Raw genomic sequence first — 15,101 nt, forward strand, 5'->3', positions numbered from 1 at the left:
TCCGGTCCCAGGTATGCGGCTGCTTTGAGGCACGAGGCCCACAGATGAGAGCAGGCGGGCCTGGGTGAGCGTGGACCCAGGGGACAGGGTCGGGGAGAAATGGGGAGGGCTCCACAGGGCTCGACTACACTGGGCCCCTCGTTCCCTGACAACCGCGTGCAGGAGTCAAGTGGAACAGCGGCGGCGCCCCTAAAACCCCTCCCCGCCCCCTCTCTGGCCTCGAAGCTCTGGGGCAGGGCCCAGCCGGGAGGCCGGCAGCCTTACCGTGGCTTCTCCTGGGCTTCGATCTGCCGGATGACATCCTCCATCCACAGCATGAGGTCGCGCACCATGCTGAAGAAGCGGAACTTGTCCCCCGTGTCCACCAGCCGCACCCTGCGGCCCTCGCAGGCGTCCAGCAGGGCCTTCCAGGCTTCCAGGACCTCGTTCTCCCGCTTCTGGATGTCCTCGGCCTTGTCGCCCGCATAGGCGGCCTGGAGGCGGGCTGCATCCTCCTGCAGCTGTCTCACCTGTGAAGCCGCCAGGAGACGAGACGGCTCAGAGCTGGGCCTCCGCGCCACCACCCGGCCTCCCGCTCCCCCTCTGCACACCATTCTGCCTTCGCGCTGATGGGAGCCCTGGTCGGGAAAGGTCCCCGGAGGGGGCCCAGGATATGAAGACGGCACAGAAACACACGGTATGCACCCAGATACAGTAAAGGATAAACACCTAATCTGCTCCTGCATGGTACAGACAGTGTTTTTTTTTAATCAGGAATGAGAAACTGCCATCAAGAACTCATTTTGAAAACACCTTTTCCATTAGCTATGTGATGTTGCTGTTGAAAACAATGTATGTATCACCTGTAAGAGCTCCCACAACGGCACATTCCAACGTGAAAAACAAAAAAGCAGCACTTAATGTAGTTAAAAATGCTGATGCCAAAGAAAGTAAAATCTTAACCAGCCAAACTTCAATAAAAACTCTGGAGAACAAGAAATGCCAATGAGTCATATGAAAATATGCTACACGGAGATACTGTAAGTTGTCATCTCCTAGATGGCAAAAAATCAAGCTTGATGATGTATATGTCAGTGAGCTGATTCACTGCTGATGGGACAAAAGGTTACAGCTCCTACAAGCAGGCACAGGCAGTACCCACCAAACTTATAAATGCGTGTGCCCTTTGATTTTATGATTCCACTTTGGGGAATTTATCCTACATATACTCTTGCACTTTTAGGAAATGAAATACACATAAGGTTATTTATTGCACCAATGTCTGTAAATGCAAAAGACTGAAAATAAAGTATCTGTTCGTCCATGAGGGACTGGTTAAATGACAATGGCACATTCACACAGCAGGCTCCCAGGCAGTCATGAAAAAGAATGCGGAAGGGCTCTGTGTACTCATATGAGAAGTACTCCAAGATGACGGCTATGTAGAGAAAGCAAAGCCCAGGGAGTGTACATAATATCAATACTTTCTGTGTAAAAAGGGGGAAAAAAACAAGAAACGGCTTTCACCTTTTTGTTGGGGGCGAGGGTGGTGGTGGAGGGCAGATACACCTTTACAAGAGAAACTAATAACCGTGGCTTATTTTGTAATTTCCTTCTCTTATGTTTTATATAAAGTACGTATTAGTAAGGCCATACTCGTGCACAACATCTAATTTAAAATATACATGTATGGGGAGCGCACACTCAATCTTCATTTACTGATCGAAGTCTGAAGACAACAGCCATCCTGAATGATAGCAGCCTTCAGAGGTCCGTGAGGGGAGTATGTGGACAAACATCACGGGGGGAGGGACACTGGGGCTTGCGGGGAGATGTACCGACCCTGATCACTCAGAAGGCTCTAGGTGGTGGTAGGTAAGGAAAAACAAATTTCTGCAAGAGATGCAAAGAAGAATCAATGGGGTTTGGTTTCCCTGGTGATTTGATTCCCATATCCTAAGAGACTTTTGGAAACATTCTTTAAACATGGCTCAGGTGTTAACTCAAATGACAATAAGCAAGTTCCTAGGAAATTATTTGAAAAGCTTATCTCCTATGTGACTAACCAAATCTTTCCAAACAAGTTAAAAAAAAAAAAAAAAAAAAAATTTCCTGGGCCTCTAGCTGTTTTCAATTTGTTCTCACAACAACAAACAAGGTAGATGGGGAGAGCAAAAGCAGAAATTCCCGCTAGAATTAACTACTGCTTTGAGGAGTCACTGCAGACCATCATCAGGTTCCCTCATGTCCACTGTTCCTGCACAGAATGGAGGATGGTGGCGGGTCAGCTGGCATTAAGAGTAAAGCAGCCAAGGAGGAAACGCCATCGGCTTCTGGAGGCTGCACCGGGAGCCCTCCCTTCTGCTCTAACTGCAGGAGGGGCATGCATACTTTTGTGGCTGAAATGGCCTGGCCCAGTGGGTATGGTGAGGTGCAGACTATCAGGCTTGACGGAACAGATTCCTGCCCTGGACGTTCCTGCATCTCTCTGAGCCTCACAAAGTGAAGGGACTTAACGGAAAAAAAAAATGAAGGAGCAACTCTACCATCTCTGGAGTCTCCTGAAGTTCTAAAAGTAAATGATTTTACAGGTGCAGAGGAAAGACCTGCTGCTAATAAGGCTTCCAGGCATTCCAGAAGTTCTCTTAAGCTTTTTAAAAACTGTAACAATACACACTGCAGTCCTTAAAGCATTATGGAACCGAAGCTTCGGAAGGGAATTAAACTTGCAGCGATACAGCGTGACAGGCTCAATTCAAGCCAGGGTCGGCCCTTCTCTGGTGGCCATGCTCTAAGTGCACGGCTCAGGATCCTTACGCGCTCACGTGGTGCTCCAGGGCCTTACACGCAGTGAGAGCCACTGAACAGGAAGCTGACAAGCTTCTGAATGGAGAATCCGCCAGCCGTGAAGGAAAGACTGGAAACCCGCACAACGCATGGTGGGCGCTTTTAAATTCTGCCTGATGCAGACCCTCAGCCACTCCACAAATCTCTTAAATTATCCCCCCCACACCTTCTACCTCCAGGATGGAAAAGGGGAAGCCACTTAACGTGAATGGAGCCCCAGCTGTGACCTACCTTTGCTTCTAGAAGGGGCAAATTAAGGGGAAGACAACAGCAGTAAAGGTGGTCCTTCCACAGAACAAACCCCAAAGCACACCAGAGAAGGCTGGCACACTAGATCAGGGGCTGGCCCACGGCAAATGTGGGCTCCCTGTTTTTATAAAGCTTTGCTGGCACACAGCCACGCCCTTCCCTTTCGGATTGTCCGTGGCTGCTTTATGCTACGATGGCGGAGCTGAGTAATTGTAACGGACTGTATGTCCCACAAAACCAAAAATCTGTACTGTCTGGGCTTCTACAGAAGAAGTCTGCCAACCCCTGCACTAGATCACTGATGTGCTTCTAAAAGGTAAAAACAAACCTCCTGATATCCTCAGGGCTGATATCTTTAAGAAAACGAACTTCTTCTCTAAGATCTTGAAATTTAAGGGAAAAGGCAGATAAAATTTATTTTTCATCTAATAGACATAAGACTAAGCAGTAAACTGTGCAGGAATGAGAGTGTGAATTAGAGAGTGATTATACTACAGATCGTTACTGTTATATTGTTATCACTTTGCCAGACAGCTCTTAAACAAAGCCTTAGTGTTAACCACTTCATGGCGGGAGGGGAAGACCGGGCATAGTAAAACGTTAGAGTCTTGGTTTCTCTCTTCTCCAATACATAACTCAGACTCTGTTTGACGGAAAATAATGAGGTATCATTTTGGAAATTATTCTGGATGGATATGCCAACGTAATTCAATTCTTGTTGAGAAGGCCTAAAACTTGTCAATGTTTGTGTATGTGTCTGGGTTGTTTATTTTAATCATAAACACTGTTCATCCAACAGTGTCTGCAAAATATGGCAAACAGAATGTTACGGACTGGTAAGTTCTCCCAAATGGAGCGTTACAACAATGTGTGTAATACGTGTGTGTGCACACGCATGTCCGTTTAATTTGGGCAATTCTTTGAGGCATGTTTGGAGGAGCCAAGGAATGGAGAGAGATGCTCAGAGAGGCACAAAGACGCTGTATGGAAAGAACCCCTGCCACCACCGCTGCGCAGCGCCTCACCCACCTGAGTGCCCAGAGCCTGGATGTCATGCTCGAACGTGGTGTGCATTCTCTGTAAGGTCTCCACTGTGTTCTGATCTCTCCCGAGCTCCTCGGGGAGTTTCTTGTGCTTGTCCTGGATGCGCCCAAAGATCTCCTTGGCATCGTGGTAAAACTTGTGCAGTTCATAGGAGGCGGCGAGGATCTGTGTCCTCGTGTCGATGAGCTCCAGGAGGTCAGCCCAGGCTTCGTTGAGCCCGTCCTTCCACTCGGCGATGGTGGCGGCATCCGAGTGTCCAGAGTTGATGAGTTCATCTGCCATGTGATTGACCGTGTCCACGCGTTCCTGCCCAATGTTCCCTGTGTCCCGGGCGAATTCCCGGAATCGCTCTTGTAGCATCTGAAACAGGGATGAGCACCAAGAAATCAGTGAGACTACTGTGAACACTTTATTTCTTGATCACGCGAATGTCCTTTGGAGAGAAATGCCTGACTTAACAGATCTCAGCTCCAAAGTCTCGTATCAGTCAGGTTTCCTCCTTGCTCACTGCCGCCGAGTAAGGCACGGGCTCCATCTCCTCTGACCAGAGGAGGACAGGGCGCACGCAGCAGAGAGGTACAACCATCCCCAAGTCGCCCGGTGATCAAAGTGTCAAACTGAAACGAAACCCCGCCATCTTTGGCTCGAGTCTGGGGTGCGTTCTCCGCTCGCAGACAAGGCACGCAAGGGGCCCTCCACAGCCCGCGCGCGCCGCACTACCGCCCGGGCTCTGCCCGCGGTACTTGCCGTGACGTGCTCGTAGTCCTGCCCCAGCTCGTGCGACCCTGCGACCACCTCCCTCTCGGCGATCCACTGCTCCAGGTCATCCACCTCCCGGTTGAGCTGGAACAGCCGGTGCCTCTCGTCCAGCTTGCCCCTCCTCTCCTCCGCCAGGTCCTTGAGGCCCGCATACAGCTTGTCCACCTTGGACTGCCGCATGCTGATGCGCTCACTGCGGGGGGCGAGATGAGGGGGACATGTTCTTCAGGGGGACAGTAAATGAGGAGAAATGCCAAGAGATCACGTTCTACAACATTTCTCAAAGGAAACTTCAAGTTAACCTATTTAGCCTAAAAAAGAAAACTCTGAAATTTGACCTCAAGTAATGAAGAGTCAACGTGTAACAAAACACAGTAATCAAGGACAAAGGCCATCCTGACCGTGATGACAGAGGGAGGGGAGAGAAATCGAAACACTCTGCACTGCTGGCTCCGTATGTCAGGATTTCCTCTGACATTAGAAGTTAACCCAGGATCCGTTCTCAGGTGCCATGCTGTCGAAGGGACAGATAACATCCCCGTCTGCACACACCTTGACCTTCTCTGGGCTGTATGCTCTTCTCTGCCAGGAGGGCGGGCCCTGCTGCTCCCATTTCCTGGGTCCTGGGGGTGCAGCATCCGTCCCCCTCCCTCCAACTTCTCCCAGAATGACAGTCTTCCAGCATGAAAGCAGTCAGACAAGGACTTATTGATGCCTGTCCTTGGGCGATGAGGAAGGCCACTTTCCTGGGAGTCCTGATCACAAACACCTGAAGGAACCCCTGTACCAACCCAGCCACTGACCTCATCTCCAACTTGCCTTGGTTAACGCACAAAGCCGATTCTTGTCTGCCTGAGCTGTAACAGGCAGTTCCAGAGAAAGCCTAAAATGACTGCCACCGAAGTGAGCGTGTAAGCCTGGTCTGTAACAGGGCAGGAGTACCACACACTCCTTTTTCTTATTCCTGAGGCATTCTCAAGACTCAATGTATAAGAGTTCAGAGGCAGCATCATTTTCTTCTCCCGGCAGCCCTTTTAATTTACAGGTCCAAGTATCCTTATCCATGGCTCTATTAAAACTAGTAATTACTTTCCTAAACTGGATGACTTTTTAAACCCAAGGGTAGGTGCTTTTATCACCTGTATATCCATGCAAGTCAATCGGTACTTCTGACGCATGACACCAATAATCTTCTCAATAGGGCTTGGCCAGCAGGAGATAATCAACCCGCAAGAGTGAGCTCCTGTAATGTAACCGTGCACCCTTCCTGTTCAGCACAGGCCTACTGGGTCTGTTTTAAAAATGCTTCCCAAAGATCTACGTTACCAGTTACTCGAGCAAGAGGCCCTGACTGGGGAGGAACTGACAGGCCAGTCTCACCTTCACAGAACGGCACTCACCTTTCAGGATGGCTGTCGGCCACCAGGGCCCGGCTGGTCTTGGAGAGCTGATGCACCGTCTCCGCGTAGTCCTCCACGGCTTGTTCTAGAATCTGGTGCTTCTTCAGCATGGAGACGGCGCTCTGCTCATCCTGATTAGAGAGGGGGCCGTCACAACCACAGCCGTGCCCCCGCCCCTGACCCAAAACCCCCCGGAAGAGGGGCGCCCGGCTGACTGCGTGGTGTGGCAGGAGGAAGACTTGGCAGAGAGAAAAAAGCCACACGTGTGATATGGGCGCTGGAACACGGAGCGCTCCACGAGCATCAATGTGGACTGGCCCGTGGGAGCCTCTGAAAGACGGACGTGAGGATGACGCAGGGTGACGGGGACCCGCTGAAGTATAAGGTAAAGCCCAGGCAAACCTAGTGCATCCTGGCTGGCTGAAACACTCTCCACGGTCTAACAGATGTAGGTAACAGCATTCTGGTGAGAATACTTTCAAATACTTCTAGATTGTCTCAAAACAAAAGCATCTAGTATACTGTAAAAGACAGACTTTGGCAAATTTCTATTTAAAAAAGCGGAGGGCATGATGAATCCAGTCTTAACGACAATACCGGGATTCAGACAAGAAAATTCTGCGTCGAGGGGCAAAGAGCCAGGTTCCAGCCACCGGTACGCACCACACTGCCCCCACGACCAAGGCGGCAACGACACGTTTCACGAGGACGTCGCCCCCACGGCCCACAAGCTCAGGCTCTGAGTCTGAGGCTCTCCGGCGGCAGGGCCGGGGGGAGGGGGCTCGGCCCCCCCGCCTCACCTTGGCCTTCTCCTCGGACATCATGTACAGCTCCTGCTCGCTCATCCACGCCTCGGCCTCGGCCGCGTCGAAGTAGTACTGCTGGGCCTTGTGCGCCTCCTCCAGCCGCCGGTGCCGCTTCTCCGTCTCCTCGATGAGGAGGCCCCACAGCTGCTTCAGGTCGGCCAGCCTCTGCCGGATGGCCTCGGCGTTGAGGGTGCTGTCTGTGACGATGCTCTGGCTCCTCTCAAAGACGTCATCGATGCGGGGCTGGTGCCCCTGGATCTCCTTCTGCAGGGTCTGTGGGAGCAGGGCACACACGCCGGAGGCTCGCTAAGCCGCGGCAGCTCGCTGCTTGCGCCGCGCCGCGGGGGCCGAGGAGGAACCGCCAGCCCTCAGAGCTCTCCCGCTCACCGCCTCGTAGCGTGGCGCCGATCTACCAGGAGGAGCCAGCCCCAGCAGACACGCTTACCTGATTTTTCTTTATTAACAGCTGCACGGTCTGGAGGTTGTGGCCGTGATCCGTGGAAGTTGCCAAAGGCATCCTCTCTCCAACCCACAACTGGAAGGAATTGTAAACAGGTGGTCAGGGCCACTCAAAAAGAACAAATATTTGATGCAAACGAGGGCAGGAGGGGAGAGCAGGGAGGGCAGCGTGAGAGAGGAAGTGTGTTCAACCCCACTGGGGGATAAACAACAAGGTCCTACTGTACAGCACAGTGAACCATATTCAATATCCTGTGATAAACCGTAATGGAAAGGAATATGAAAAAGGACATATACATACATGTATAACTGAGTCACTCTGCTGTACAGCGGAAATTAACACAACGTTATAAACCAACTATACTTTAATAAAATTTAGAAAAAGAAAAAGAATCCCACTGGGAAGGGCGGCCTGGGGAGCCTGCCCTTCTTCTCCGATACAGGGCACGGGCCAGTCTTCCAGACCTCACTTCATCCTCAATACGGGACTCTCCGTGAGTCCTCATTCATTGTTTTTAAAACTACCGTTCTAGGGGCATTAAACCCTTGAGTTATCTTTAGAAAACCCGACATAAAAACAGAGTTACATTTTGTGTGGATATACGGAGCAGGGTTGGGACGGCTCAGCCCACTGACGTGACCGAGGTGGGTCAGGCCCAGAAGTGAGAACACGGGCACCAGGCTGGCCAGGCGGGGAAGTACTCACGATCTCGTCCTCCACGTCCCTGTTGAACTGATGGATCTCTTTGGAGGCCAGCAGGTTCTGCTTCCTCTCGCTCAGGGGCTCCAGCAGCTCCGTGAACTTGGTCTGCACGGTGAGGCGCCTGCTGTCCACCTCGTCCGTGCTCTTCCCCTCCTGGCTCAGGGCCTGCGCCTGGCTCTGGAGCTCTTCGATCTCCTTCTTCCGCACCTCCATCTGATTCTCCAGCATCTGAGGGCAAAGACAGACCCACCTTCACACCCGAGACGACGGACACACGGAGGGTGCTGTAAAATGTTCCCTTGTGGCACTGGCCAAAATGGAAGACCCAAGAATATTCACTGACACAGTGGAGAGCCCAAGAAATGGTTCCACACGGCCAGCGAACCAGCAATTAGCTCTCCACTTCGTCAGCTGATCTTTCAAAAAAAAAAAATCCCTAGAAAGATTTTTTTCAACTTGGGAGCAACAGTCAAGTTTATCCAGGAACTTAGGAGGCAAATGACAGGGGAAACAAGAATTAATTATGGGGAAACGACAGTCTTCATCTGCCTGTTCAGAAGCCGTAACAACGCTGGAAACCAGTTTAACCCCCAGCAAGGAGTCAGGTCTTCTGCTTCCAGTTCTTTTAGGCCAGAAGGACAGCCAATGTTACCATCTTCTCTCGATTTCTTCAATCAGAAAGCTGATTATTCTCTTTTAAAACACTGGATAATGGCTAAAAACATCCTAACTGTGTATTTACATGAGGAACACGAGCAAAAGCAGAAGCAGAGGTCTCTCACTCAGGAAAGACCACCCTGGGAAGCCCACACACTGCCGGCTTAGAGACAAGGGGCTGGCGTCTGAGAATAGACTGACTCTTTCCTTAGGTAGGGGAGGACTCGGCCACGCACTGCAAAACCGGGCCCAGGGAGCTCCTGCCAGGTTCTGCCACCAACTTGCTTGCTCAACCTCACCAGAGCTGTTTCCTCCTCAATTCAGAGTAAATTCATTGGCCCTTAGAAGGGCTTTAACTGTGATGCAAAAAACCCCAAATTTCTTTTATTATTTATAAAGTGCCCCGAACAACTCAGGTAACTATCACATATCTAGACGTTATACAGCGAAGTATGCAAACACGATAACTTTCCTTCATGTAAATTGCGGACTAAATGAAATTAATATTTACTCAACTGTTAAGTGGTGATACTATCCATCAACCAAGATGATAATGAAAGAATATTTCCATGCATGGACACCCAACACTGCTACTGTGTCTTTCCAGTTGATTCTGGAAATGTCCCACGATGCTGTCAGAGCCCGCTGTGCTGGGTTAAAATCCCTTCCCACACCAAGGGGATGTCTGAGAACACGGTGGGCGAGTTAAGACTATCAGGACCACGGCAGGGAAACAGCCACTTGCCTGTTGCTTTTTCAGCAGGATGTTGACACTGGTGAGGTCTTTGCCATAGTCGTCAGATTGAATCTGACTCTCCAGGCCGTGCAGCCATTTGTCCAGATCTGCACAGCTCTGGGTGAAGAGTTCAGCTCTGTTTGCATCGAAGAGCCGCTGGGCCTTGGTCTGTGTGGTAGACTCAAGGACTTCCCACATTTTATGTAAACCTGTGAGTTTCTCCTTCACCACGGCTTCCGTCTCTGGCTTTTCTGAAATGAGCTGCATTCCTTCCTGGAAAACACACATACATGCAGTTTGCAGGAGAATAGGTGTCACTGTGAAAAACAAACCTGAGATATTTGATCTGTGAGTTTCCTATTCATTCAACACACACACACACACACACACACACACACACGCACGCGCAGCCTTTCCACGTAGAGTTAACTGCTCAACAAAACTGACAATGGTCTGGCCTACTGTGGTTTTCACAGGTGTGGAGCACCAAGTGATTGCTGGGGCTTAGGGACACTTAATGCCAATAACCTAAAACTCCATCCCCTCCACATCACCCCCAAGAGACCATAATACATTATTTTAACTGTTAAGAGTTTGAAACAATATAGAGTGTGAAGGAAGAGAAGGGTGGGTGGGGAATGTCACATTCATGTTCTATTGTGCTGCAGAGAACCTCCCTGTGCCGAAGCAACACATTTTAGATTATTTAAAATATATAATATTTCTAAGTTCTGTGGATCCGCTCAGTCTCTGTCACAGTCCAGCACACATAACATGATCAACAGAGTGAGGACGCCGCCCCAGGGGTTTGCGGTCCATCAGGTGCAGCAGATGAGACACACAACAGAAACTCAACTCCTAGTAGTCATCAAAAGACAAAGCAGGGCTTCCCTGGTGGCGCAGTGGTTGAGAATCTGCCTGCCAGTGCAGGGGACACGGGTTCGAGCCCTGGTCTGGGAAGATCCCATATGCCGCGGAGCGACTGGGCCCGTGAGCCACAACTACTGAGCCTGCGCGTCTGGAGCTTGTGCTCCGCAACAAGATAGGTCGCGATAGTGAGAGGCCCGCGCACTGCGATGAAGAGTGGCCCCCACTTGCCGCAACTAGAGAAAGCCCTCACACAGAAACGAAGACCCAACACAGCCATAAATAAATAAATAAGTAAATAAATTTAAAAAAAAAAGACAAAGCAGGCATTTTGTGCCACCTGGTTGGGTTTCTGCTTTTCTCCCTTCTGCTGGGTTGAAGTCAGGAGTTGGTAGGTGGAGGTGGGACTGCTCCCGGCTGTGTAACTTCTGTATGTGGTCAGATATGACTCAAATATGCTGGAAAACGTGCTAAATACAAAGGAGCTCATTTCCACCCAGTTCGTTTACTCACCACGGCCACACTGACGGAGCCCCATCAAACATCTTAACTCACCTTCTCAATTTTGTCAAGCCATTCTTTGTTGGATGCGAGTTCTGCCATAAAGGCTTGATGTTTTAACCATTTACTGTGCAGATTTCTGGCTTCATCATAAGACATGTCCTGGGCTGTAAGCATCTTTTCATTGATCCAGAGAGACAGCTAGGAAAGAAAAAAAAAATCAGGAAGGTTTCAGAGATTGTGATCACAGACATCAGCCTCTCTTGTGCCCGGAAAGAGCCATTATGTCGTACTACACACACTCCATGTTTCCATGTCAACAGACAGCCAAACGTTCACTTTACAACTCTGACCTGTCACAGCAGGTTATCTCCACTGTCTGGACGCTGTACTGGAGCCTTGCTCCCAACTATGTATTTAACATTAAATCCAGGAGTACAAAAGTGCCCCGAGCCAGCTTTCAAACTGCTTGGCACCCTTAACCAGCTTCTCCCCCAAAGGCTTGTGTTTAAAATTCTGCCCTAACCAGGCTAAGTCACAACCTTCTTTCTCCTTCAAATAGCCGTGCCAGCTATACCATGTTAATCATGATTAAGTGTCTTCTACTCTGTTCGGTAATCTTTTTACCCTTTTAGTTCTTTTATTTAAAAAAAACCAAAGCCCCTACTCTTTTATCCCTCCCTTTTCCTTCACAGGCCTATCTATGGGGATGCCAAAAAGCCTAAGTAACTTGCTCACTATAGGGATAAGGCAGCAACGATGCCCTCTCAATGCTCCCTTCAAGTCTGAGTCACCTTTGTCTTTTCTTCTATAGCCTCTGTCTGTAAAGAACCTTCCATTCAGACCAAGAACACTTCACAGGACTTGATTCTGAGACCCAACATGTCTTGCTTGGATCTGAACTCTAGGAAGCCTCTTCACAGAGCCTGCCAGCCACTGACAGACAGATCTGAGAAGCCTGGGGCGGGAGTCAGCCCAACCTGGCTCCTGGACACACTTCTCTTGCTGGCTTTCACCCTGATTTGCCTGGCTCCTCACTGCCCGCCTGTAGTTGGCCACACCAGCACTAACCAGGAAGAGCTTTTGTTTGCCCAGGCGAAAGATACGCAAACAAACGCAGGATCAGCCTGGAACCAGAAGCAAACGTCTTCAGGGGCTGTGCCCTTTCTCCTAATGTGACCACAAGAAGCCACTCTTACACCAGTTGCTGCCACAACGAATCTGCACCCAAACTGCTTCATGGTCCCATCACCAAAGGTTTAGAAATGGTGCATAAAACCAACAGAAACGCTTACAGAATCAACAATTCCGAGGCCATTCACTTGCACCCTGGGCTGCTGCTAGGAAAGCCTTCCCCATAAATTTGCTTCAACAATACAAAGTCTGTTCTTTGAAAATGATGTCAAGGAGGGTGATGCGGGTCATGGGAGCACCCGGGCTCTGCACATGGGTGAACCCCCCAGGCACCATCCCTACTTTCCTCAGGATACTCACCCACCACACAGGAGGGAGTGGGGTTGAAAGCAAAAGGTGGTGAGATCTTTGATGTCACGCTTTATTAAGAGAAAAAAACCCAGTAAATCTCATAAAGCCCTTTGTAAGCAAGGAGCCTAGATTTGTTACACAACAGCCGAGACACTAAATTTCCTACTTTAAAAGCATTACCTATTTTCCTTCCAGTTACCTGAGTAACTAAGATCTGAAATGCTATGGCCATTCAATCTAAGGAGAAAAGAGGTTAAAAGGAAACCAAATGGTAAAACTTTCCCTTGTACTCTGTACACACACACTAAACACAATAAAAGGCATTTATCCAAAGTGCAAAGGACATTCACGTATTTGCGCTATTCATAAACAGCTACCCAAGAGAGATTTTTTAAAAAAGAGCTACATAAAAATCAGAGGCTTATAAACAAATCTGCTCTTTGCTGAACACATCATCCTACAGATAAAGCAGCGTGCAATGCAGCACAATGAAATGGAGCTACGGAACTTGCTAGCTTATCAACCCTCCATCAGCATTCTGGAATCAGAACCACAGTTATTATTTGTGGGCATTTACAAAGGTCATTTAAGAATATACTCATTCTCTGCAGAACAGAACACTGTGCAGATTGGAAAAGGATAGGAAAAAATGCTTTGATCACTGAATTAAGCTCAAAGCAAAGCACTGAACTCGCTACCCCTGTGCCACCACGTCTAGTTATACTGTCCTCCTGGGGAAAAAAGAAATCAATTTCAGAAAACAGGAGGCATGGTGGGAGGGAATAAAACAGAAAAGCAGTACCTTTTAAATCATTCATTTTTCAGGATATCACAATAACAGTACAAAAATTATGATGCTCTTTGTATCGCTATCTATAACTGGGACTAGGTGGGCCCTGCTCATTCCCACGGCACCACTGCGATAAATTTCCCCATCCAGGAAGTGTTTGTGGGGGGTTAGCAATGAGGGCAGATTTCACAACCCAGCCCCCTCTAGCCTCTAACCCACGAGGAAGGGAGCGTGACAGCCAGACAACCTGGATTCTCTAGACCTTGAACAATACCAACAGCCAGCAATGGTATTAAGTCTGACCTCTGGGTGCTCTGTAAAAATCCACCAGCACAATAATAGATAGGTTTTCAAATGCTGGGCTGGTCCACACACAAGCTCCATTCTCGGAGGTTCTGGCTTAAAAGGGGTGTATTTTAATGAGGCTGAATGATGGAAAGTTTATAGTCAAAGAATAGTTATCTCTTAATAATAATATCACCCCTTTGCTTGTACTGCTACACTGAGGGTTTTGGAGCCCCAAACCTGACCTAAATTCCGTCACTATGTGGAAACTATATATGCTGATGTGGTACCCCCAGCAGATCCTATGGTTGTGCTAACTCTTAATGAGGTTCAAGGAGAGTAAGATAAACCAGGGAGACTTGGCCGAGCAGTCACAAAGAGACCTGCGAATCATCTCCAGGACAAAAAAGCCCGGTCAAAACCTTTGTGCATACTTCGAGGGGAAATCGTGCAGGGCTGAGCCCTCTGGGCGTGCCTAACAGTCACTGGTGTGTGTTAAGGAGGGAACTCCTTGTAACTAAGGATGCTAATTTGGAACAAGCGTTAACAAAGATCTAAAAATCTACTAAAACTATTTCCTGTGATTCAACTGGGAAGGACTATCGTTTTATCTGCTTACTTTTCCCACACATTTCTATTTTCGAATCCACACGTATGTAAATGGAAAATCGGGGGCTGGAAATTTCAACTGAGCTTCTCTCAAAGGTTCCTCCGACCTCTCACTTCCTGCTCATTTCCTGGCATTCTTTTTCCCAAATTTAGTCCAGGTTTCACCATGTTCAGGTCAATGAATTTCATCTCAGTAACTTGTCCTTTAAGCAAGGGTATGGAATCCCACTGATTTCCCCAGCACAACACTTCCAGTATGTCTTGAGGTTAGAACAAGTCACTGGTGGTGCTTCAAGGGAAACATCAAGGTACTTCAGGGACCTTCGATCTGGGGAAGGCACAGCCCAGGCTGCAAACGTCTCCTGACAACTTTCACTCCCTCCATTGCTGAAGGGCCACTTGGTATTCACTGCAGCACATCATGCAACTCTACACAGCCAACCTTGGAGCCCGTTACTCTTCCCTATGCCTTGTCTGGGGATGTGAATGCCTCTTTAAATGAGCATCCTATTCAAATGGGTTATTAATGCTCAGGTGTCACTTGAAGAGGCACTCCTGTCCTCAGCCTGTCTGGCTCCAGGCAAACCCCGAGAGACCTAGATCCATCAGTGTGGCCCTGAAAGCCAGCAGACCCTAAGCCACATAGTTGAGGGGCTTTCTTCCCTTCTCAAGGTTTAGCTACTAGAGCATATTTTAAGATTCACAGTAAGACAGCAGTTTAATGGACATGAAGGATCGCTTCTGTCACCGTCTCTCTGACTCAGCTGTTATTAGAGACACATTTCTTTTAACACACAGCTATAAGTTTGCATGTGAGGGATTCGTAATGAGTCCAGTCATATTTTTAGCACATGACCTTGATCCTCTCCCCACCCCTCAAACTCCCCGTCCCCAAGGTCCCTGCAGCTTCACTTGGATATTCTTC

General features: G+C 49.0%; 1 protein-coding gene across 5 annotated transcripts in view; it reads right to left on the bottom strand.

Annotated features, from left to right (window-relative positions):
* SPTBN1 (spectrin beta, non-erythrocytic 1) overlaps positions 1–15,101 on the bottom strand; it is a 195,803-nt gene that overhangs the window by 15,586 nt on the left and 165,116 nt on the right. For all 5 annotated transcript variants that reach the window (XM_082357918.1, XM_082357919.1, XM_082357920.1 and 2 more), the window contains 9 exons: positions 11,062–11,208; positions 9,649–9,912; positions 8,250–8,474; positions 7,530–7,619; positions 7,079–7,357; positions 6,279–6,409; positions 4,867–5,071; positions 4,105–4,479; positions 265–509 (listed from right to left, as the gene is read on the bottom strand). In XM_082357918.1, coding sequence (XP_082214044.1) covers positions 265–509; positions 4,105–4,479; positions 4,867–5,071; positions 6,279–6,409; positions 7,079–7,357; positions 7,530–7,619; positions 8,250–8,474; positions 9,649–9,912; positions 11,062–11,208 — 1,961 coding nt within the window. The remainder of the gene's footprint in view (positions 1–264; positions 510–4,104; positions 4,480–4,866; positions 5,072–6,278; positions 6,410–7,078; positions 7,358–7,529; positions 7,620–8,249; positions 8,475–9,648; positions 9,913–11,061; positions 11,209–15,101) is intronic.

This window comes from Balaenoptera borealis (genome assembly GCF_965194805.1).
Source record: "Balaenoptera borealis genome assembly, chromosome: 15".
Lineage (NCBI taxonomy): Eukaryota > Metazoa > Chordata > Mammalia > Artiodactyla > Balaenopteridae > Balaenoptera > Balaenoptera borealis.